The following is a 26,369-nucleotide window of genomic DNA, read 5'->3' as shown; positions in this document are numbered from 1 at the left end:
AATGTGATCTTCCATTGAGGAGAAATAAACTAGAGGTCTTAACAGCAGGAATGATCAGAAACTAGTTACATTGCTGACATTATTTAGTTGTTGCCTGAAACAGGAAAAAGAAAAGCAAGATGTGGGTTAGTCAGTGGATTTCAGCCTTCTGAATGCTTGCAGCCCTGGAATTACAGAATAATTGAAGCTTGGGCAGTTACAGGACTGAATCACACCCTGTAACCAGTACTAGAACTAAGCAGGAATACATGTTAAGCTGATGTCCCTTACTTTTATGATTTTCCTAGCTACTTTGTAGAGAACTACAAGTTTCAGATCTACTGGGTGAGTACTAGGGAGGTTGGTTGACTTTAATTCCAGTTACTGGTCTGAAACAGGTAAGCAAAGCTTCAGTTTCAGCTCAGCCAGAAAGTGGAACGACGCACAGATACGTACTCAGGTGCTGAACAATCTGGTCAATTGTAGGTTTGAAAAGAGCATTCATTGCATCTGGGCTCATCCTCAGCATTCCCTGGGATGACCACTTCACAAAGTCCACACTGGAAAAGAACAGTTAAAAAGGACATTAAAACACTACAGCTGAGCTGAAAGAAACAGCCAAGCACTCACAAGACACACTAAACGAATAAATAAATGAGTTTACAGAACCTGCAAGCATTTTGCTTGCCTCACCCCACCCTAGCTCCATACCAACTGCAGCAATGCACAATTTCAAGGAAGAATTGTTATTTTTGCCTGTCTAATTGTTGTTTTATTTGCCTGATTGCCTTCTGTAGTATTACCAATGCTCAGCTGCTTCTTGAAACAGCTGGGAGTCAATCCAGTGCTCACTCATCTGAAACAGCACTGATTCATCCCCACAAGGGCAACGTTTAGATTATAGCAGCAGCAGTCCAAAGCCACTGGAAACACATAAGGAAAACAGGCAAGCATGGAAAGCCTCAGGAGGCAGAAAGGAGCACAGCATTTTTAATGAGGCATAACATTTGTTAGTGAATCCAGGCATTAAGTTATTCCATCGCTGATGGACATCCACATAGCTCATTAATTTCCTTTTCATTCATGCACCTTTATACTATTTCTATCCCATTATCCAATTAATTTCATTGTATTTGCAGATAACGTATAGCATTCCCTCTAAGATTCACCATTAAGATTATTCATAAAAAGGAGATGGTCTTGTGAGGGGGAACATCTCCAGATACTTTTAATGATTTGAGAACCTCAGTCTCATTCAGGAAGTGATTCCGTGCTGGATTTCAAGTCATTTAGGCTTAACGTACATTTATCAACAACTTTAGGAAGAGACATAAGAATTTCAGCCTGCAGGCTACACTAAACATCCACTGGATTAAAGAAATGTAGAAAGAAGCCAACATACAGGTAATAAATATCACATTGTCTCCTCTCAGGTCCCAAGCGTTCTGCCCCAGATCCACAGACTCTCTCTTTTTTTCTCTTCAATGCCATTAATTTCCAGGTCTCATGTAGTTTATAAAACTTCAAAATATGCAAAAGACTTACTTCTACTTTCTCCTCATTCCTTTTTCTGTAGAAGCCCATGATCAGGGAAGCGGTGGCTGCCCCATCCCTGGAGGGGTTCCAGACCATGTTGGATGGGGCTTGGAGCCCCTGATCCAGTGGGAGGTGTCCCTGCCCATGGCAGGGGGTGGAACTGGATGGACTTTGAGGTCTGTTCTGACCCAAACCATTCTATGATTCTATAATCTTGTCATCTAGGGTGATTTATTGATATTTCCAACCAGGAATTAAAATCCCTGCAGGGAATTATGTCTCACCATCTCCTGAGCAAATGATGTAACTGTAACATGCTAAGAGAAAAGAAAGCCTGCCACCACTTCAAAAGAAGAATGGTTTCCTCTTGCAGAGCTCTACGCAGTAGTTTTCACTGGTAATCCTGTATCGTTGATAATTTTCCTCAAGTCATTAATAGAGTTACACACCTCACTCAAGATCCTGGATTTGTTCTAGGGCCCAGGCCTCTAAAAATTAAGGTTCTAGGTAACTAATTTTCAGACATCAAATTACATATTTGATCTTACCTTCCTAATTAACACACAATGCACTCAAAATTCATGGTCAATTCAAGAAAGCGACACAGCGATGACCTCACAGAAGTCACACAGAAGCCTACAAGTCTTGTACAGAAAAGCTTTTGCAAGAGATTGGTCAGAACTTCTCATTCTAGAAACTGGACTTCAGGCAATCCTTTGTTTCTCATCCTTATATTATATTTTTACATTAATATCTTCCAGAGTACATGTAATTAGGATATTTTAATTATTTTGTCTTTGCTATCAGTAGTTAATTCTGCAGCCATTTGGGTTCAATCATGTACTCACTTGCTTTTCCTCAAGGCATGTTCGACACTGTGACCTCGAAACTTCTTGTAATAATCAATGAAGGAGAAAGGCAGAGTGATGTTCAGCGGATTGGTCCTGTCTGGAGCTGCTGCCCGTTTACGGGATTCAAACGCTATCATCAGGTCTACCCAGGCAGCAGGACGCTTGATTTTGAATTGCTCAATAAAATCTTCTCCAAATATTTTACACAGGAGCTTTTCAAATTCATAGTCCACACCTAGAGAACCATATGGTCCACCTGTATTACAAACAAAACACAGCTTTAATATTCTGAAAGGCTTACTAGATTTCAAGTTGACCAAATATACATCAGACTGACACTACTAGGACTGTCATAGGAGGTCTACAGAAAGAGGTATCTCTTCTACTTATAACAGCTGGTCTAATACAGAACACAATCTTACCTTTGCTTTCCTTTTACTCCTATACCATCATAGCCACTGTAACACTACCACTATAAAACAGAAACATTTTTATTAGAAGCAAAGGAAACGTCCTCCGTAACCACACATGAGAACGTGTGAGCTGGACGCATACTCAGGAGTAGACAGACTTGATGTACAGTGTCCTGTTTGTTCTTACTAGGTTTTTTCCTGAGGAAGCCTTGCAGCCACCAAGACCGAGAACACTCAGTGATGAGCCACACAGATGAAGACTAAGTCTGGAGACGCAGGAACAAGTAATAGGCTGCCTCACGTGGGTAACAGCGAAGTCACAGGACAAAGTCAAAGGGGGATGAGGATTAGAATACCATTCAAGGAACTGCACTTCATATCTTTGTTGAGGACCAATCACTGTGCATTCTTCCCGGGGGATTTCAGACCCTCCTTGTACACTCTGTGAAATACAGAAGCTTCCCCTTAAATCTAAGGAAACTTCTGTCACTTTGCAAGGCCCTCGTGACACTCAGTTATTCAGATCTCCACAGCACATCTTGGAATACGTGGACAGAGCAGCAACGCACAGGTGACCTCTCTAGGCACAGGACGATGACAACTCCACTAGCAGAAGCCAGACCAGGACTATGGCAGGAGGTCAAGGCCTGAACGGGCGTGAATAACACAGGAGATGCAATTCCTTACTCTTCCAGTGAGAGGTTCACCATCTCAAAGCATCAGAAGCATTGAGTTATCTCCCCTTGTTTGCAGACCAGCAGCTCGGTTATGTTAATTATGGATGCTGGCCTTAATTTAGGAAGAACTGTTAATGAAATGTAGTGAATAACAAAGGCATACATTGCCTTCACCGGTAAGTAAAAATATGACATAAATAAAGCAAGCAGTGGAAGTGACGTTACCTGTGGCCTTGTACAGCTCCTTAAGATGTCCTTCAGGAAGCCTTATCTGATGGACAGTTATATCCACTGTGCCTCCTCCACTGTCAACAACGATGTAACGATCACCTAGTTTTCCAAAGGAATAGGCAAATGATATTTCCATTAACATTATCACAACAGCATATTGCAATGAAAACTTGGGGGAGTCATCACCACGAGAGACGATGACTGACAGAAAGTCATGAATGTCTATGCTGAAGACTTGATCGTTTCAGTAATTACAATGAGATGACTGACAATGATATGAAAATCAGATGTCAAAAGCTATTGATTTAGCACAGATGAAAAGTGGTTAGTAGGATTGCTCATGCTGCTAGCATAAATTCTAGTAGGTTATCAAATTAATATTATGGTTTTAATGAATACCTTTTATTAATTAATACCATTAATACCATTATTAATACTTTTTCCTCAGGTCCACTCTGAGGAAAATACCGTGGTTGCATTTTAACACCTGGATTCCTTTCTATCACCTCCATAATAAACCACATTTTGCTAGAGCATGCAGAATAGCAGTTCACCCTTAGTAACTAAAAGAAGCACATCAAGTTGTATTTTTTTCCTTTCCTTTTTATAATCACTGTGAGAACAATGCAGCACACAGCACATTGGTTGGAAAAACAATGTTTGCCTGCAGTATAAACCCAGTGAGAGCAAAATTTGTTCAAGAAAGGACAGTACCTTCCTCCAGTTCAGACCAGATCTCTCCTATGACATTTTCCACCAAGAAGGTACGGCTCTGTCGATTACGACGGACATGTTCCTTAGCTAGTCATTGACAGAGAAAAAAACAGAGTGTAAGAAAGCATGAAGAAGTTGATCTCATAAGCTGCCAGAAACAAGCGTAAGCAGGCTGACAGATCTGCATGCATCACTTCTTAACCAAACCAATGAACAAAACTTATTGCATTAGAACTGGGACATTATAACAGCATTCGTAGAAAGAGAGAAAAATGTTTTCAGTGACACTGATCTTCCTTGATTAAATCCAGTAACTTCATATGAAAGGTATAGGCAGATCTGACTTATTTTTTTTAATACATTCTGGTTTTCAAAGCACCACAGGAGCCAGGCAGGCAGATGCGCTCAGCAGAGCCTCAGCCGCCAGGCAGCAGCCCCGGCTTCTGCTAGGCTGCCAGCACAGTCTGGGGCGGCCAAAGCCACCACTGATGTGGGGGCTCAAGCAAAGGCAACTCTTGGGCCTCTCAGGACATTGATCTGCCTCAAAATAAGCAGCCAAAAGCACTGGTTCTCAGATTTATAACTTCTCCAGACCACAGTGATCACCAAATCTGACTCTCGTAATATTTTATATATGCACCAATTAATAATTAAGCATACTCTAGAAATACTATCATAATAATCAATTAACTTCGACTTATTTGCTGCTTAGACATTTAAAGGATGCAGAATGGCCTGCGAAGAGAAAACGGAGTGGTGAGAGCCTTTGCTGTTACGCATCTAAACGAACCAACTGAATGATCAAAAAACCCATTCTCTGGGTAACCTTCACAGGCACTTCTATAAAACACTACAGAAGAAGACAGGCATCGTGTCACACATGAAAATACCATTCTTTCTGAAAATACCAGCATGTAAATCACTGAATGCATTTTGCTTCTCGTTTCCCTAGTGCCTATCACCAGAACAAGACCGGCAGCTCCACTTGCACCGGTATTCCCCCCATAAAGACCCTATGATGCAGACAAGCTGCATTAGCCTCACTGCACTGACTTAACAGCACACAGCGAGATCTTAAACGACAAAGCATTCAATGACAGACAAGCTCTGGGTCCAAGCAAGGGCCGGACACAGAGCTCACAGAAGTCAGTGGGAGTCCTTTCATTCGCTCCTGTGGGCCACAAGTGAACACAAGAGCCAGTCTCTAACTACGACTGAAGTAAGCTTATCCTAGCTACTATCAACAGCAAAATTCTTGTTTTGACTTCACAGCAATAATATGGTCTTTGGAGTACTTCTCTCTGTTTACATTTAAAGGGTTTTTCTCCTTAATCTGTTCTCAGATTGTCTTGGGTGCCTGCCATGCCTTTTTGAAATTTTAATTCTAACCTCAAATTAATTCACTACAAACTTTGTTTTTACTAGTTTTGACACGAAACCTTTCTCATCCCCAATAGCTTTCACTACAGAGTCAAGAAGAATAGTAGCCCCATCCAAGAAAAAGCCTGTTAGCAGAAATCTATGATCTGCCAGATTCTTCCCAGCTTCAAAACCTCAACTAGAGAAACTCTTTTATTATTTTCCAAGAGGCAAATCCCTGTGTAGCCTGAAAGCGAGTTCATGTAAAAATCACACAGGACTGGAACGGTTCAGGACATGAACGAGGGGGACAGAAGGTGAGGGGGCCCTGAAGGGACTGTGTCCTATGCTCTGTGTGAGCCCCCATAACACTAAACACATCTGACAAGCGCTGGCGAGGAGAGGCACAGATATCAGAGAGTGATGTAGGGACTTTGCCTAACTGAAAAAGGATCCCCTCCGGTGAGTACAGGAATAGCTTTATGAGCTTAATCATCCATTTGCCTGTACTGTTTTGACCTAATAGATCTGATAAAATGCAAATTCCCCTGCAAAATTGCTTCTGGGGTAGAATGACACACTACCACCAATATCAATGCAAATGCTACAGTTCACACAGATGGGAAATCTGTGCATTATGCAGCAATCACATCTTCCTGCTGCTTCGCTTTCCTTTTCTTCCCCTCTTCTTTTTTCCACCGATATGAGGATACCAGGCTCAAAAATCTTTGGCGATGAAGGACCTTTTGGCAGGTGACTTCCACTGCGGTCGAGCCTCCGTCCCTCACTGTAAATCAGTTTTCAAACACTGACACTAGCAACAGATCCCAGGTCAGTAAACAAGAAGTGCTGTATCTAGATGTTCTTCTACAAGCAGATAAATCCATTGCTATATTCCAATACTATGTGACCCCCTTAGTGTTGAAGGTAATTAATGATAGTTCATAAAGATGATATCCAAAAGCACCTGCCAAAGCTCTGAAACACCTCAGACTAAAACTCTCACCGCAGATCCAGTTACTTAACTCTGCTTCAATAATGCAGCTAATTGAACACGTTGTTTCCAACAAATTAAATTAAAAAGAATGATGCAACACAAAGTATTGATTTAATTAAGGCAGAAAAATACAATTGTCAAAATATTAAGACTTCCAGAACACGGCAGTAAAGGTAATGAAGCTACCTGTGCGCTAAGATTCAAGCGTGTGCAAATGTGTCTGCCAGATCAACACCTAAACTGGTCTAATTCCAGTAAACAGCAGAACAGTTTATAAAAGCAAACTGATGCCAGCCTGAAACATTTCAAGACAGCAAAGACAACAAGAAATGATAAGAAAACGGCCCTCGCAGACAAAGCAAATTTAGGCACACAAATCTAAAGAGCTGAATTAATAGAAGCAGTACCCTGTGTAAATCCAGTTCCAATAGTGTCACTCGGGCTATAACCATTGACAGGCGCCCTACTACTCAGGTCTATCATCTGGTGCAGGCGGAGCTTTCGGCAGTAGATAGAGGCAGCCTCGGGTTCCAGGGCAATGATCAACTGCTCAGGATTTTCAGGAGATGCCATTCCTGCCTGTGAGAGAGAATCGATCAGAGAAGTGGGGTGGGAAACACCACAACCTATCAGCCCCTTTTCAGCAAGTGACCAAGCCTTTCCCCAGCTCGCGGTTTTCAATTAGGTCAGCCCTCCACGTTCAACGCACAAAGAAACTGCTGCTGGTTGCTAAAGGTCTTGATCTGGGAATCATCCTGCCCACCACGTACGGCACAGCTCCACAGGCTGTGCCACGGCCGTCCGCACGCACTTACCATGCTCAGCGCCGAACCGAGCAGCTGCGCACACCGCACGTCGAGAAAGGAAGAAAGCAATGAATGGCCTAAACCCTGAACTTCTAATTAACCCATGAATCTGCCAGCAAAGAGGGACCCCAGCCTCCTTTAAGAAAAGAAGAAAAGCCTTTGGTCTCTCCTCCCCACAATATTTTAAGTATGCCTTTCTTTATATCCCAAATACAAACGGACTCCCTGCACCGCGTAGCTTACTAGGAGCACATCATACACTTTGCCAGTAATGTACCTTCTGACTTAAACCCAACGTTTCCTATTTCAAAATCCAGTGTTTTTAAGCATATTCACTTTCATAACATCTTCAAAACGCTCAGTATATTCAAGGATATAACAGGGCAGGCTCCCTAAAATGTAACGAGAACAAGCCTAAAAATAGTCCCACATTATAGAATCAACATTTGCCATTCTTTCTATTTTCTCTCTGTATTTTCAGCCTCCAGACACAGATTTTCAAGAAGGCACAAGTTCTCATGTAACCACATCACTCTCGGAGCTGGGCTTAGATAAAAATATCAAAGAGCAGCTGACAAAACTGTGTTTGCACTTCTTTTCTCCAGTGCTTTTCCCCACTGTATGATTTTCTGCCCAGCATTTGTTTACCAGCTGTTGTTTTTCAGTTAAGTGCCTGAGTACTAATGCATGCCAGTAAACAAATACGTGCATGAACATTTTTCTGCCCCCGTGGTCAGTCTTCCAGCAAAGCTTCACTTCAACTCATGCACACGCACTGTGGTGGCTCCAGAGCATCCTCAAAAGAAGGCAGACTCGCATGGAAAGGCTGCAGACCTGGACTAGAACTCGATTTTCTTCATACAGCTACACTGCAGGCTGTGGAAATTGCTGGTTAGTTTATACCTGCAGACAGACACTAAACTTGTTTTGTAAAGCTTGTTCCAAAAGCAATTCAGGGGTAAGACTTGGAGACATAGAATTGTCCACCACATTTACTGATTCATTTTACCCCCTCCATCTTAATCAATAAGATAAATAGCTTTCCACAGAAAGCATCTTCCTCATTGTTGATAACATAAAAAGAAAAATCAACAACAAATAAATTCCAAAATAACAAATCATGGTTGCTCATTAATTTAAAATCACACCTCATGACTGGGATTATGGTATTACATCCTTTATTGCTGTTGGGCAAACCCTTCTGCTTTGATTACACCCACTGGACTCAACAATACGATCTGAAATTAGTGGAATCGTTTGGGAAGGAGAATATTGTGCAAATATCCCAGGATATCAGACCTTGCCAGCTATGTGGCAACACACATTGAAAAAATATTAGACTGAAAAGAACGCTTGCAACCAAACTTTCAAAATCTGGAAAAAATCACATTTAGAGAAGTCAGAGTAACCCTAAAAGATATTAAAAGGCTATCAACCAAGCACAGGTCCAAGCCCTGAGGGAACTGTGGTTATTTAGCCTGGAGAAGAGGAGGCTGAGGGGAGACCTTATTGCTCTCTACAGCTCCCAGAAAGGAGGCAGAAGAGAGGTGGGTGCTGGGCTCTTCTCCCAAGTAATAAATGATAGGACGAGAGGAAATGGCCTCAAGTTGCACCAGGGGAGGTTTAGATTGGGTATCAGAAAACATTTCTTCAGTGAAAGGGTTGTCAAGCTTTGGAATAGGCTGCCCAGGGAAGCTGTTGAGTCACCACCCCTGGAGACCTTAAAGAAGAGTGTAGATGTGGTATTTCAGTATAAGGTTCTGTAGGCATGGTGGTGTTGGGCTAATGGTTGGACTCAACGATCTTAGGAGGTCTTTTCCAGTCTCAAGGATTCTGTGATTCAAAGCCAGATTCTCCTGCCACCACGCCACTTGCATGCAAGCATGTTGGCAGGCACAGGCTTAGATAAAGCTCTGGAGCTGTACTGGGGATGAAGATGAAGTTCTTGCATTGTGCCTTGGTATGAATCCAATCTTTCCTCCAAATGGTCGGGATGTACAAGGCACAACAATGGGTTCATGCCAGCTCACTTCAACATCGCTTATCTCCAGCTGAGCTCTCCTACGCACAAAGCTTTAATTTGTTGCATCAGAAAGGGCAACATTCAAGATATGAATCAATACTTTGTCCCTGACAGATATATATCTTATCTGTTAAAGAATTCCAAAAATGTATGGTCTCTGCACACAAACTATCTCAGCCCTTTGCTGTCTTTGCCTTTGGAAAGTGTTGCTAAAAGCTTAATCTGAATCTTGCTGCAGTTTTAGGGCCAGCACTTCTTGCTCTACCCAATAAGGGCATGGACATCAAAGACCTCCCTGCTATCCTGCTGCAGTTTTCACATATATTAAATCCACTATCATGCTCTGAACCTGAGCAGCGCAGACAGAGTAGTTCCTATTGTCTCATGTCTAACCTACACAATAAAAGGGGAAATAATACTTTAGTTTGTTCCTAAGGATATTAAAATCCAATGGCTACATCAGAAAGCAGCTGCAGAGTTGACAAGAAGTGAGTTGCACCCAAGGAACGCACTGGTCTTTTCTAACTTCAGGGAGAAATTGCATTAATTGTGAAGTCATCTGTTCTAGAGGGCATTTTGATATAAAATTCCAAGGCTGGTTTTGCTAAAAGAAAAATGTAAACCATTAACAATAACATTTGCTTCCACCTCTCCTCCAGCAGTCATCTGTACCGTGAACTTTTCACATTGCAGCCTGCACATCAGGAGAGGCAGGCAGTGACCTGCAGCGGATGGACTCAGATCCATGTTCTCAGACCCTCCAAGTATAGCAGATGCTATTCTTGCTCCTTTTTCTCTCTAGATATTATTTTAACATGCTCAAAATATCTCCCGAGGAAAACATTCAACAGAAATGACGGGCTTTAACAGTTCAAAGCACAGCTGATCCTAACAGAATTTCATGAAGAAAATGTGGGTGTTTTTTTTTTCTTAAAGAGACTTCCTCACAGAGCTTGAAGGGCCAGTTACAATGAAGAATGTACCATTTCACATCACCAAAAGGTCACACAAAGGATCCTGTACAGTGAAAGGTACTAATCATCCAATATACACATATTTTAATATGTACATACAGATATATATGTACTTATATATCACATTGATGGTTTGGGTTGGAAGGGACCGTAAGGATCATCCAGTTCCAACCCCCCTGCCATGAGTATTTCATACCTTGTGTATGTAATATTTCTACTTAGATCATCAGAGATAGCACATCACTGCACATATATATCTATGGATAGCACAGAGAGAATGGGGGAAGGAGAGGTGAGAAAGAAACACGAACCTAAGCATACAGCTACAGAGGAATGGAGCAATGAGGTTGCTTTAATACAAGCTCTGAGAAGATGAAGATTTAGGAGGCAGCACCTCTGTCCCATTACAGCCAAGAAGAAAGGGACAGAAGGAAGAAAGACATTGAGCGTGCAGAGAAAGAGGAGAGAAAACAGGTCAACACAAAGAGATGGTGATGCATTCATTAAAAACATTAAATCCAGAAGTTTGGGAATTTGCTGTATTTTACATTTCCTTTTATGTACTCCCAACACCCCTTTGTCTGTTTTCGCTCATCACTGTCTGTCTCGCTCCACACCCTCACCCACTGCTGCCCAAGCACTACTGTAACTAAGGACAGAGAACCACAAGTTAAAAGCCTTGAACAGGATAGATCCAAACCTCGTTATCCAGCATTATACAGACCACAGGCAGTGGGACAGACACATCACATTGATTTGCCTGGGGCAGCTTACGGCAGGCTCTATAACAGAGCCATGTCTTGATTCCAGTCTGCTAAGAAGATTTCCTTTCTCCCCATATCCTCACTAGCACTATAAACCACCCCGTTAGCACTTCTGAAACGTGAAAGAAGCAGCCAGCAGTTTCCCCAAACACACAAACATGGAAAAACCATCATGGAATTACAAAAAAATCCTTTAAGCATGAGAAAGTTCTTATAAAAAATAATTGTTTTGCAGGATAGCGCTGCATTTATATACCCAGAAGAAGCAAAGAGCACCAGAAAAAGAACTACTTTGAAAGGCTGCCCCAAACTCTGTTTGCTCACTTGCCTGAGGACTAGGATTTCACAGTTTAAAAGAGAATGCTCAGGGTTTCACTCCTTCCAGTAAAACAGGTCTGTGAACTGGTGCCAGTGCACTGCTGTTCATTTGCCAAAATGCATCACTGACAGAAACCTCCAGGTGTTTCCAAGCCTCACACACCAGAGCACAAATAACTTCAGTATCCAGATACAGGTGAATGCTCAACCTGGCACACCAGCTCTGCTTTCATAGCCAGAGCTACAGCACCAGAGGAGAGCCCCAGCTGACCACAAAGATATTCTTGACTCCCTGAACAGCATCAGCTGCCAAGTGTTAAGACTAATTCATCGTTAGCAAACGCTGAGGTCTGGACTGTGGCTCAGTGTAGCACGGCCGAGCACTTCCAAAGAATTAAATGATACTCACTCATATCACATGCAGAATCATCACTACTCCAGACTGAAAGATGCTGCTTTTAAAACCCAGCCTCACGTGCCACAACACACAACGAAAAAAGGAATGTGCATTTTATTTTTTTACAACACTTATGGCCTTAAAGACAGCACTGTAGTAGAATATTCCATGGAGTTTGAGCCTTTTTAAAAGGCACTAAAAGCCATGAGGTAGGCCTAGATGAAAAGCTCCCATCTCTGAAAGCCACCATAATTAGAAGTGTCATCATTTAGTGCCACACTCCTATGTTTCACAACACAGCCTGGCAGAATGCTGTCACTCACCACACTCTACCACTCTATCAGGTTTTGTTTCTTACACCATGGTGACATCGGAAGGAACAGCACATTAGCAAACATGCCATCACTGACAAGATACATGTTTCCTATTGCTATCGTCTCCAAGTATTGAAAACATCGGTTATATTTCTTTCTTTTGCTTTTTCAGAGATGACCCTGGCAGACTCTGTACTCCTTACTAGCTCAGATTTCCTAGCTGTAAAGAATGTACACTGGTGCCTTTGTTTTTCATGCACTGAATGTCACAAGAGGAAAACATGTTGTAAACTAAATATAGAGTAATATAGTACATTACATTAACGGCAGTCAAATTCGATCTTTCAGTTTGCCACCTCCACCTACTCCATTGCTTTAACCACTTCTGAAATGATGCTGCAGACCAGGTGAGTGGAACGATCCATTCCTTTGGGTGGCAGGAAGAACCTTTTAAACCTATTTTACCAATAAAGCCACTTGGCAGGCACCAAAGAGAAACTGAAAAAGTTGGATTCCATGAAACAGCTCTGTAAAGATAATGCGGTTCATTAGGAAATGAAGCTCTGCAGGACAACATCATTCAGCCGAAGAAAACAGAAGCTGTGAATTACCATCAACATTTCTCTGTTTTCCAAGATATTTATTATAATTAGTAACAATAGAAAAGCCATGATTGCAAGTTAAGCAACCGCACAGCCCTCATGAAGAAAGTATTGTGTGGCTTCATCAAGGCAAGACAAAACAGCAGTCAGAAATTAAATGCCTTGTGAAATGTGCACTGTTTAAACTAATCAGTTCATTGTGTTAACGGACTCACAACACCACCATCCACTTAGTGCCTTGGGAAGCGAGCTCTTCTCTAATCCTCCTCCTTTTTCACTAGCTAGCGCTTTCCCCAGTTCTATGGCACCAAATTGGGATCTTGCAAATAAACGACTGACATCTAATTACAGAGGCAGAGCATGCCAGGAAAGAAGATGAGCAACATGGGAAAAGACTCAGCACTACCAGAGAGAGGCGCAGAACGGGGAGCTGGGTTGGCAGGGGATATCACAAAAAAGCACACGAAAAAAGTACAACGCTTGCAGTTTTTCTACATCTTCAGCCTTGAGATTTAAGGAGCCTGCACAAAAAATGCTTGAAAATCACCACACCGTCATGTGCTCTGCTCCTTGGTGTTAGTCTTCAGAGTGATGGAGAGGACCGCCAGACAGTAAGTGTCGTGAATAAATACGACGGAGTGAGGTCAGACGACCCATTTAGCTTTAGCTCAGCCAACTTATCAGTTCAAAGACAGATTCTTAGAATTGCTCAACAGCCACAAGACAAACAGGATTTTCAAAGGCACCCAAGGCTGCTCTTGGAGACCACAGCGAAGAGGCTGCATTTGCCAAAGACAGGAGGAAGAGCTGCTGGGTGCTGGTGCTCCCCTCCTTTGGAAAAGTCATATTTGGGATTTAAGAACCTAGATGAAAACTGTACTAACCTCTTTCTTTCTCTTTCCAGTCAACACAGCACTCGAGTGGTGGTTCATCCTGCAAAGATCTGACATCTACAATGTCACAAAGGCAACTTCTGCTTTACAGAACCAAGAGCTTTTTGCTTTCTTTTAAACACCATGTGCTATGCATCCAGGAATACACAGGACAGACATACAGATATACATAAATGCACACATTCTCTCACTATTGTCACCTACTGAGCTAAAATCAGGTTTGTGGCACAGGCTGTCCTTTGTCCTATTCTGATCAGGTGCCACTGACAATATTTTGCATTTCACCAGTGGATTAATTATCCCAGCCACAGAATTCCTCTAGTGTCAGCTTCCCCATCTCTACAGGTAAGTGACAAAACAGAGATACTCATCTCTGTGAGAAAACTGCTGAAGAGAACAAAAAAATGAAATTTCAGGCTATGGTAAAATACTTCATCGCAGCCAAGAGAAATATAAATTATGAAAGATGACAGGTGGAATATAAATATTATTTATATATTTCATAATATAAATTATGAAAGATGACAGGCGGTTTATGGAGGGGCACAAACCCAGAAGTTCAGAGACCCCTGTAACTAATTTCATTTATTCACTAGAATAAATCTTTAAGTAACAGGAAAGGCCTTGAAGGATGAACCCCAATGTAAAAAATCAGCCTTTCAATCGTCCTTAGGACGTCGGGATTATCCTGAGACCTCTCTTTGAGACTCCAGATATCATCCCTTCTGCCATGACAGAGTAGACACAGTTACTATGCATTTATAAAGCTTTTCCTTGCTTTTAAATTACCAGGGGTCGGCTTTGCACGGCTTCTTGAGTTCCCAGGGCTTGCCTATACCAGAAGCTCACACAGAGTAACTAACGTACAGCAAGTTCACAGACATCCCGCAGCCTCCGTGTAGGCTGAACTTAGCTGCTCACACTTCAAAGGTAGAACTCACAAGCCACAAACTCCTGTAAAGGGAGCTTTGAGGTGAAATCCCCTGACCTGCAGGAAATGAGGATAGGTGGTAAGAAGGTACCTCACACATGCACCTACGTAGCTGGTTGTTGAACTTCACCAGACAAGATAGCAATTAATTCCAGTTAACCAGGCCATGGAGATGATCCAAGGGCTGAAGCAACTCCCCTATGAGGACAGGCTGTCAAGAGTTTGGGTTGTTCAGCCTGGAGAAGGTTCCAGCGAGACCTTAGAGCAACTTCCAGTGCCGAAAGGGGCTCTCGGAAAGCTGGAGAGGGGCTCTTGGTTAGGGAGTGCAGGGAGAGGACAAGGAGGAATGGTTTTCAGCTGAAAAAGGGGAGAAACATTTTCCTGTGAGGGTGGGGAGGCCCTGGCCCAGGGTGCCCAGAGCAGTGGTGGCTGCCCCATCCCTGGAGGGGTTCCAGGCCAGGTTGGATGGGGCTTGGAGCCCCTGATCCAGTGGGAGGTGTCCCTGCCCAAAGTAGGGGGGTTGGAACTAGATGGCCCCTTCTAACTCTATGATTCTATTAATAGTGAAACTACTCCCCGTTTATGAGTTTGTGCATAAACATTCGTGTTGAAGGGGCAAGAGGTTTAGATTAGTATTTTATTTATAACTAGACTTCGTTTTGTGGTGGGAAAAAGCTCTTGGAAACCAAATTAAAAAAGCTGGGATGAAAATACATAATCACTGTGTAAACTCTGTGGAAGCTCTTCCAGCCCTCTACTACAGCACTGAACACTGAGAAACAACAAGGAAGTAAATATCCATGACTGCTAATTTCCATGCATAACAGAATGAGCTCTGTAAAGGTTCTAAGGTGAAAGTTTTCGCACCCTTCCATTCAAAAGAGACACGGAGGAAGTGGAGAGGGTTCAGGGAGAGTTACTAAAGAACACGTTCTGTAAAGAGAGACTAAGGGAGCAGGGTTTGTTTATTCTGGTAAACAGGCAGCCAAGGAGCAACCCAAAGCCACCTGCAACTATTTGAAGGGCAGTTACAAAGATAACAGAACACAACTTTTCTCAGTCTTGCCACGAGATACAGGGGGTAACAGACATGTACTGCAACTTGTAGAGTTCCAACTGCATATTACAAACCCCTTTTTTTACTAGGAAGGTGTTGCAGCGCTGGAAGAGCTTCCAGAAAGGCATTGCTGACCCTGGAGATTTGGTAAAACTTGGTAAAACAAAGCTACCCTGGTGTTGGCAATAACCTTGCTTCAAATGGGAGGTCAGATTAGATGATCTCCAACAAACACTTCCATTGAACACTTCCACAATTCTAAAATGGTGCAGGTATTACACACCAAGAAAAACTGCTGGTAGGAATCTTTCCCGAATGCCAAAGACCTATACATTTTCTGTTTCCTTGGCTTTGTGACTGTCACATCAAATCCTCGCCTGCATCAGCGAGAGGGAACCGTCCGTGTCTGACAGTATGACAGCACCATCAGACACGCCGGAACAAGCCTGCAGTTACTCAGGGTCTCACAGGTTTCTGTATAGAGTTTAATCATCTTTGTCATTAGAACTTTTACCGAAGTTTCTTGGGATCAAAAGGAAACAGTTGTCACCGTATACTATTTTTTTTAATCCGTAAGCTACACTTCTAAAATCTTAAACTATAAAGACAGTTCTAAGCAGTCCTTTAGCCTTAAACATCTGCCATCGGTCGCTTTAAAAAGTGACTCAGTATACAGAAAGCAATTAGTTTAATGCATCGTAAGTTGAGTTTACAACACTAACACAATCTGCACAAAAAAAACCTGCCTCAGTCCAGTGTCTTGTCTGAGAGGGAAATTCAGTTCCTAATTAATTAATTCTCCTATATTAGGTTGAAGAGGAAAAATAGCCTTGCACCCAAAAGCATGACAATACAAATAGCAGACCTGGACTTGAAGCTCTTTTGCATTCACCTCTGCTACAAGCTTCACATATAACATCTTGCAAGTCATTTAGACCAAACTTTGTCAAACAATCCCCTAAAACAAACACATCAGTTTCTGAGTCTCCATCTCAATATCAAGATTTGCAACGCAGCTCTTGCTGGTTTATTGGAATGAGGGTGCTTGAACGCCAAAAAAATCACGCTGGCTATCTGTCATCCACAAACCTGACCGTGCTGCTTAACAAGCTGTTCAGGACCAAAGCACAATCCATTTTATATTTCATTCGTTTACTAACCTATCAATAAAGCTGCTCCTATAAGAAGAAATAAAGTACAGCCTGTAGCATCACGCCCTTCTAGCAGGTGTTTAGAAACTATGGCATTATCCCATTCTGAAAAGCAAGAACACAAACGTGGCACCTGGAACTATAATGAACTGAGATTTGTGCTCTCAGCACACTCTGATTAATGAGTTTTGTGGAGTCGCGTCGGCTACAGCCAGAACTGCTGCATTTGCGTAGTCACTGATGAGACGAAACAAATTGTTTGAGATGCTTAGGCTGCCTTATCGAGATAAATGCCTCTGCTAAGCATGGTCAGACTGCCTTCATGTATAATCTCTGGAGCTGCTGTTACCCAGCTAAAAGATTGTTTTACCAGTGCATTTCTATACTTTATATTTTATAATCTACTTTTTGTATTTTCAACCTGCACTTGGAATTCTTTAGGACAGTAAGCACTGTTTGATTCTATTATTAAAACTCATCATAAACACTCATCAGGTCTTCTGGACTTTGTATTTTAATTTTGCTTTTTAAATTTACAAATCAATAAAATTTACCAGACATAGGATACCACACAAACCTAAAATGCCTAACGGAATGAATCCATTCCAGGCCAGGCTGAATGGAGCTCTGAGCACCCTGATCCACTGGAAGGTGCCCCTGCCCATGATGGGGGGCTGGAATGGGATGACCTTGAAGGCCCCTTCCAACACAAACCATTCTACAACTCTACAATTCATGAGCTTTGGCTCCGATCTGCACCAGCCACAGGAGCGGTGTTGGCTCACTGAGAGATCATATCCGTTTTCAACGGGCTGCACAGATGGGCAAGAGCTGCCACATCTCCCCGCAGCAAAAGACAGCACCCAAACTCCCAAACACGCTGCTCTCTGAGCGCTTTCTGATGCAGTCCCAGAACGTACACCCCTGTCATAAGCCTACTGCTTTCCCTCTTCTCCCCTCTTCTGGAACCTGCATCACCAGGAGATGCATCCATAAAAAATTTCCCGTTCAAACAAAGTAGTCCCGTTGTCTTTTGCCAAATACTGGGAGGAGAGGTGTGAAAATTCAGTTGCCATTTTGCACTGTATGGCAGTCTGCCTTGAATCCTCCCAGCGTAGAAAGATTCTGCTGTCCTTACTAAGACAGAAAATAGGGGCTTATGTACCCACCAGCCGGGGTGTCTGTTCTCCACCGCCTTCAGAAGATGCCACTGGAACAGAATTTCTAGAAGTGGCTGCTTTCCAGATGGAAACACAGATAAGGGAGTGCTACTTTCTCTTTATGCATGATGGGAGGATTATTCCTGTTGCTATCTTAAATCCAAAAATGTCCCCTTCCAATTACACTTCACTTTTCTAGAGAAGAGCTCTCCAGCTGGCAGAGAAACACTGCTCATAGGTTGTAACAGTGAAATGGATGAATCCAAGAGCAGATGTCTGACCAGAGGGGTTTGGATGTGACTACATGTGCAGATGAGCAGGTGTTGAGGAAGGGAAGTGGAACATAAGGAAGGAAATATGTGAATTACAACCATTGGCTACTGATCTTGGAGCAGCATTAAAATCACTTTTGTTTACAATGCACGGAGAAGGTTCTGCAGTTTAACTGTGTGCATTCCTCAAAAATCTTTTGTGAGCTGCTGATAAGAAAGAAAGAGAATTTCTTGCCACACACAGGCAAGGCACAAGCTTTCTGGGTCACCGTGAGAGAGAAAAGGATTTCTTGCATTTGTGAGATAGAAAAGACAAATAATAACTGCAGAAGACCTTACTTAGGACGTCACTTCTAGTTTATCCCATTTTGGTCTTCGAAGTAATCCCAGCTATGCAGTCATAGTTTTTTCTAAGTGGAAGCATCTTGGATCCCTTACGAGCTAAGGCACAACCCACAAGGCTCTAAAATCATCAACTTTTTCTTTGCACAACTGGCTACACAAAATCTCCAAGTTCTTTGTTCTGTTGTGGCCCTGCACTATCATTCCTCTAAAATTTTCACAGGTATCGGGAGCACAAATAAATCCAAATTAGCATTACTAAGGCTGACTCATATATTGTTGAACAATAACATGTTAAAGGAGAGACGTTATGTCTGTTGATGGGTTGGCGGTAAATGGGACCACAGTGGCACCAGGTCCATATTTCCAAGAGGCTGATGTTGCAGCTCACTCCCAAGTGACTGTGGCCACAGGTCACATTTGGGCAGTAAAGTAAAAGCTTAGCTCCAAGGGGCATTACTCAGAATTTTTTGCTGCATTAGATTATATCCCCCAAGGTGCAGGAGAACATTAGTTGCAAGTTTTATGACCGGCATGCATTAGAAAAATGAAGCCATTAAATTGTCATAAGCTTTTCAATTTTTCATGTTATATGATTCTAGAAATGCTTTTTGTACCCTGGGCACCAGTTACCAAAACAGCAAAGCACTAACTCTCTTTCTATTTAAGCATCCTCTCTCGTCTCAGGCTCTCCCCTTCCCTTTGTTTCAAAATAGCCTCACTGTTGCTCCTTACAGCTCAGGATGATTTTATTTATTGAAGAGATATAAGTGGTCCTGATTGAGAGCAGTTTCGCCAAGAAAACTGTATGTTTGCTCTTTTCTTTTAGTTGCATCTTATTTTGTACCTTGCGCTTTCTGATTTTGTTTTAATATTTTTCACTATAGTTCTACTTTCAGCTTGTATTTCTTTTCTCTGTCCTCATAACTGAATACTGGCATCTAAGATGTCTTTCAGATCCACTTACTATCCTCTTTCATTGTCCTTTCTATGAACTTAATACAAAAAATCCTACCCACTAGTTTTAGAGCTTGTCTACACTGATTTGTGGAGTTCTGTCACTCCCTCGACTCCTCCTGACTGCAGTTTAAAGCCTTTCAGGCTGTTATTTTATTCTTTTGGCTGGAAAAACCCCATCTAGAACAGCCTTTCGTCCAAGCAGAGGGAAGATTCTAATTTTTGGCTGTTTCTGTTGGTTCCAGTGCCCTTTCAGACAATTTCCAGGGTCAAGAGAAACATGTTCCACAGCTTTATAAGACAGGCACAGATCCATCTACCTACTCCCACCTAGAACACTGGGAAAGCCTTCTATTTTACTTGCTTAACAAAACAGAAAGAAAACCTCCAAACACTGCAACTTGTGCCGCAGAAGCTGACAATCAGAACTGTACAGAACTGGATTAGCAGATGGCTTTGTCAACTGCCTCTGCTCTCACGCGAACCTGACTGGGTAATTAAAAGGTGTAAACCAAGACCAATTAGTACAAGTTTCCCACCGTGCCGTGCTCCTCCTCTGTAATCTTCACTCCTCAATTAGTTATCCTTTCCTAATTAAACATAGCTACAAGATGTAGAATCCTCCCTAATACATCAGTTCATAAGCATTTTAATCCTTATGATTAAAAAGATATTAATAACACAAAAACGAAAGCACAGATTCAAGAACCCCAGAAGCTACAAATAACCAGGGTGGCTGATACATTAACGCACTTCTGCCTCCACTGCCCTGAACAAATCACCAGCTTCCCAGCGCTGCTTCTGCCTGAACATCATCATCTTTCCATGTGGTTTACAGCAGAATTTGGTTACGCTGTGCCTGGGCAAAGAAATTCCAGTTGCCCGTGGTTGATGTGCCGAGGAAAATACACAGGACGAGCATCCCTCAACTTCACAGCCATCGATCTGGTTAAGTACCTCTAGGCAACTTCTTAAAATTAAACATTATTCGCATCATGTTTTCAATGCCGAGGGGTTTTATGTGCCGTCACATTGCTCTCCCGACAAACTCGTTTGCTTTTCTCTGCAGGTTTCTACAGAGCAGGGCAGTATTGATCAGTGTCAGGTAACCCTGGAACACAACGTGTTAAACAATTCTCGTCATGGGCGTTCCACGATAAAACCAATGCAAAAGTACTAATAAATACTGAGCGTAACAGCCATTTAAAGAAAGCCTCTGGAATCTAGGTTCACATGCTTAATCCCATAACCTAGACTGCCTCTCTGTTTGTTTGTATATATAAGCTTAGCACGCAAACAGTTTTATTTGTTATTTGTAATTGGAATATAAATAGACTACAGAGCTCTAGAACGCCATTTCAAAATCAACAGCTCATACTAAAAGAACCCTCAATAACTCAATATTTTGGGTGCGTTTATGAAAATGCCCTCCCCTTCCCCTTCCCCTGCTCTGCCCCAAGTGCATTAGGTACGCTATATTTTACTGTCTTACTTCATCGCTTCTGCATTCATTCACAGACTCCTGTCACACTCCAAACTCTTGTTAAAACCTCATTCTTTTTGGCACGTTCAGGGAATTCCAGCGTGCAGATTCTGCCCTACACTTACTGTGCCCAAAGTATCTGTATCGAAAGAAGAACTGGAAGAATGCCTCTTACTAAAAAGAAACAGTCTGCCAAGAATATTGGATCTTGTGCTTCTTTAATAAACATACAGTGCCTGAATTTCATTTGGATAAGGGATTAAAAGCGTTGTTCAGAGTAATATATTAAGACAGCAAAGTGTTGTTAAGACTGAACCAACTATTCCCGCCTACCTAGACTCAGTGGATTTCCACACACGTGTCCTTGAACACTTTTAGAGTTTCACCTTTCCATTAGTGGACACATATAGTATTGGGTTTTGTCACCAGTGACACAAGACTAAAAAAACACTGAATTTTCTTGTGTCAGTACAAACTCAGATGACACAGAGGTGGGATCCCGGAATGGTCACTCACCATTCTCACAAGATTCTAAGCTCCAGGCCATGCTCCTGAGCAGGAATTGTCCTGCCTCCACCCCTAATCCATCTTTTCATGTTGGGTTCCAAACCTTGGGCCCAGTGCTGCATTTGGCTGCTTTTGCAAGAATGAGGGCAGATCCCACCCATGTGAGCAGGATGGAGTCCTCCTACGTGCTGTTCAACGGTATCACTCCACCAAGGTCTCCAAAATAAGAAAACTTAGCAGCAATTTCAATTTATTACTCATAATGAGAGTTCTTCATGAGAACGGGATTCCTTCTAAGACTGGTAAATACAGCACTTCCGACAGGACTATGCCAAAGCAAAGAATTTGTAAAGGAACAACTAGGGCACAGAAAGAAGAAAAGTTAACACTATTATTGATGATTTATATTTCACTTGAAGGAGGGAATGAGAAACCTGACCAGTGCATCCTAAGAGTCATTAGTCAGGATGCAGGGAACACAGATGCAACGCACACCAATCCTAGCAGACATGCTTTGGGAAAGGAAACTTAAATCAAAGCAGGTCCTACAGAGATGACACTCTGCTCTTGCCACAGAGTTCTCTCCAAATGTGACCATGTGTCAAACAGCTTTAGAACTACCTCTAGATAGACAGGAATTAAGCGTGAGGGACAGAAAGAAATGTCTGTGGACTGTTATTCAGGAAGAAAATAATTTTGATTCAGCAAAGTGAGGCTGTAAGGACCTCATAAGCTCTCTATAGCCTACCAGATGTAGTCTCTCAGGAGATAAGAAAAGACAAACACCTGCTTCAAAGAAATAACAACTCAAATATAAAAAGAGTTAAGGATACAAAAAGTACAACAGACGAATACACGTGGGGGAGGCAGGATAACAGCAAGAAGGAGCAGCAGGTCAATCACGGTCAAGTTTTTGTAGGCATGAAAAAAAATGGCATTTTAGAGGAGAAAAAGGAGTTAGCATTACAGATGTTAATATCCAGGACATGCAGCTTATGTCTGAAATAACACAGATGAAGGAGTCAAATGTAGGTTGATTCCCTGTCAAATGCGAGGCTACAAAACCCTTCAGCAGGAGGATTCTGAAGAGATACAGAACAGATTACAGTTGCCAAAGCCAAGGAAATGACGTTGCAGTAACCGAGATGTAAAATCAGTGACAGCTTTGATGAAAGCTCAGCAGTATGCGCAGACAGGAAAAGCTGTCATGCAGACGGAATTAGCAGGATTTTGAAAGAGAGAGGAAGAACTGGGAGCTGAAGGGAACACCCAGATTACTCATCCAAAACAGAAAGCAGCACAGCAGCTGGAAGGAGGCAGTACGGGAGCCCCTGGACACATTAAGATTTCCAGGGTAGCAATGTTCTGCAATGTTCAGGCAAAACAGAGAAGAAGAGGGGATATCAGTGATGCATTAAGGTTGCAGGCTGTACTAAAGCGGATGGATTTCGAGTGCAGATGCAGATCTACAACACTTTTGACTTGATTTCAGTAACTCCATGCAATATTTAGCTCTGCCTGGACAACCACCGAACCATTCCAGAAGGGCTGGGCTTACATTGTGATCCAGTGACCGAAGCCAGTAATGTTTTTGTTCGTAGAGCTACGCAACTTGCCACAGATCACTCAAGCAGATTTCCACAGCTCATTAACATCTACTACTAGTTAACTCTCAGCTTAGACCAGTGGTTGGACCTCCATGTGTTTCCAGTAACACAGTTTCTACCACTGCGTTTTCACACTTTTCTCCACCTGATTCCCTGATTACTCTTACAACAAGCTCTCATTTTCATGATGCTTGGATGTTTCAATACCTAGCAGCAACGGCTGCAACTCCCGATCCCTCTGTACATGCTGGTTTGAGGAACACGTTGGATCCAGCAAGAGGAATCTGAAAAACTGAATGGCAACGCAGAACTCTCTGTTTTCTGCACTTCTTCCTTCATCCTCATTACTTTAAAAAAATCAACCGTGTGTGTCAGGTAAACATCAATTATTTCCCTAAACTCTTATTTTTTCCTGCGATTGACCACACACCCCACGTTTCAAGCTTTGTCACTCCTTGCTGTTTATCAAGGTTGCCAATAAAAGGACACAATCACAGACACAACCACAGACACGGACACTAATTAACAACATTCCATTGTGCGACAAATAAGAAAGGCCGAGATATCTACCTTACCCTGCCCTGCTCCTTACCCGGCTCCCGGTTCACGAGCACACATGCACACAGACAGCAGGCAGACAACGATATACAAAGATAACGAATGGGTCTCTAGCGTTTCAGATTTACCTACAACCGTGTCCTTCCTTCAGAACTTTAAGAGTGTTTTGCTTCTGGCACTAGCATTAGCAATCCCACAATAACGACTGTTAAGAAAAACGTTGCTCAACATTAGAGATAGAAACAGAGTTAGAAAAATCTGGGTGCTTCCCAGGAGCACTTTGCAAATTACTGATGAACTACTATCTAGTTTACAAACTGCACATCGTGTAGCTGCTGCCAATGGGTTACGCAAGGCTCTGACCAAAAGTAAATGAAACCAAACAAAAAAACGAACATCCTGATATAAAGAAGAACGTGTACGTCTTGTGTACCAAAGACACAAACTGAATTTGAAATAAAGGACATGCGTATGGAGAGTGATCACATTGGGAGAACTGGGGGGAAAGGGTTAAATGCAGATAAACCTCTTCCGGCTGAAAATAACATTTGAATTTCATTTTATATCCCGACTATCTGGTCTACAGTCCTTTCATTCCTACTGTGGGAAAATGGGAACTGCACAAGAAGTCTCACTAAGGAGGCTCTTTGCTTTCCATCCTGTTCCCTTTTTAGTTTTACTTTAAAAATCTGTGATGACCTAAAGAAAATAACAAAACAAAACTGTGCCCAGTATTTTAAAATCAGCTTTCCCTTGGGTCTCAAAATAGCATCTGTTCCACGTGCGCTGAATTCAGCAGGAATACAGCGTACAAGCTAAAACATCAGAGTCTGCAGTGAGGGACAGCAATACATAAAAGCAAATAGAAAGAAAAAGGCATTTAAGAGGTGAATAAATATGACTTGGAACTCCTCAGTAAGCTTCGCTTGTCTTTCAGTGTTTCTAGTCTGACTCTTTTCTAGATCATTTTTATACAGTTTACACTACAGCTAATTGTCCCAAATACAGTTTATTGTAAAATCTAGGGCTTGACAGGGGCATTTCCACATTCAGCCCGCAATCTTACCTTGTAGGCAGCTTGTCTCATAAACTGCTTTGCAGGCTGCTTCCAAATAGCAGGCACTGTAATGACCCATCTTACTTCAGTGTTTTCAAAGTCTGAGCCTCCTTGGTCACTGAGCTCCTAAATAAAGGGGGAAATAGAGGTGAATTCAAAATGATGAGAGTCAACTTTATAAGAAAACACTATTTACTGCTGGCTCCAGTAACACTAACTTTCTCTTTTCATTTTTTTCTCCTGTTATATCTATGCTACAAATCAGAATTATTGCCAACCTGTCAAGAATGTTTTACTAAGCCAAAAGCTGGGATTAGGGTTGATGCCTTCTCAAGGAGTCCTACAGATAGTTTACTGCTTACCATGAAATAGAAAAGTTAGTTTTTCCAAAAGCAGCTCAAGCGCTGCTGAATATTACAGAACATTCATGTATGTCTTCAGTCACAGCATGGGATTTATGGTTAGTTCGAAGAATTCACACTTGCATCTTGATTAATACACAGAAACATATTGGAGGTTATCACTGATCAACATTATGTTTCACAACCTGGATTTATCAATGGCTTCTTTATACACTACTTACCTTTAAATCAAATTTTTACAACTTGATTAACACGAGGGAGTTACAATTAAACCCTTTAAAAAAAAATTGACTGATTTATGCTTGAAAATTTTGCTCGAAGCAAACATTCAAGACTAGTTTAGTTCTTTTATTGTCCTTCTTTTTCCCTTAAAAAAGAGGAAAGTCTGTATTGCATTTGCAAATTAGGTGGCATACTGACATGTTTTGGGAAAGGTTCCAAGTAAAATGTCATTACCATATGTCCTACCAAAACTTCCATCCAAACAGGGAAAGGTTCAGAAAGGTGAACAATGGGCCTTTAGAATGTAAAAAAAAAAGAAATGTTTCTGCATGGCTATGCCCAGGTGTTGTGTTTGTTCAGCTCCACTGCAGCTCAAAGCTCCATGCTAGAAAAGTAGCACCTTTATACGGCACAGGGCACGAGGAAAGGACAGATTAGAGTCCAAAGTAACAGCTCATTTACATTGCTTGTCTGATTAGTTTCAGCATGCACTCACAAATCACAGGCATTTATTTATCAATGTCAGAAAGGATGTAGTACTGAACAGGCAGTACAGCGAATCTATGGAGTTGAACCCAACAGCATTCATATTCACTAAGAATTTCCTCAGCCTACGCACAGGTTCAAGGCTGTGACTCCCTAATCAACCCCAAAATCTAGTTTAATAAGTCTTGGACAAGATATGGAATTTGAGTTGTAATGGTAGGATTGTTTCTCTGTAGCCCTAAAGAACAGACTGAGATCTTACAGAGAATACGTTAAAACCCTTTCCAAAAAGTAGGTTAGTATTTAACAGCAAGACTATTTTAAACAATGCTTGCTCAGATGAATATTCCAATTCCACTCAGCAACCAG

At 42.0% G+C, this 26,369-nt stretch overlaps 1 protein-coding gene across 1 annotated transcript in view; it reads right to left on the bottom strand.

The window, feature by feature from the left end:
- HSPA12A (heat shock protein family A (Hsp70) member 12A) overlaps positions 1-26,369 on the bottom strand; it is a 60,830-nt gene that overhangs the window by 6,216 nt on the left and 28,245 nt on the right. The window contains exons 6-11 of the mRNA XM_054071936.1: positions 24,940-25,056; positions 7,165-7,336; positions 4,402-4,488; positions 3,682-3,786; positions 2,364-2,622; positions 436-539 (exon numbers count right to left, since the gene is read on the bottom strand). Coding sequence (XP_053927911.1) covers positions 436-539; positions 2,364-2,622; positions 3,682-3,786; positions 4,402-4,488; positions 7,165-7,336; positions 24,940-25,056 — 844 coding nt within the window. The remainder of the gene's footprint in view (positions 1-435; positions 540-2,363; positions 2,623-3,681; positions 3,787-4,401; positions 4,489-7,164; positions 7,337-24,939; positions 25,057-26,369) is intronic.

The sequence above is a fragment of the Cuculus canorus genome, chromosome 7 (genome assembly GCF_017976375.1).
Source record: "Cuculus canorus isolate bCucCan1 chromosome 7, bCucCan1.pri, whole genome shotgun sequence".
NCBI classification, from domain to species: Eukaryota; Metazoa; Chordata; class Aves; order Cuculiformes; family Cuculidae; genus Cuculus; species Cuculus canorus.
The sequence above is the reverse complement of the archived record's forward strand: the minus strand, read 5'-3'. Positions and strand labels throughout refer to the sequence as shown.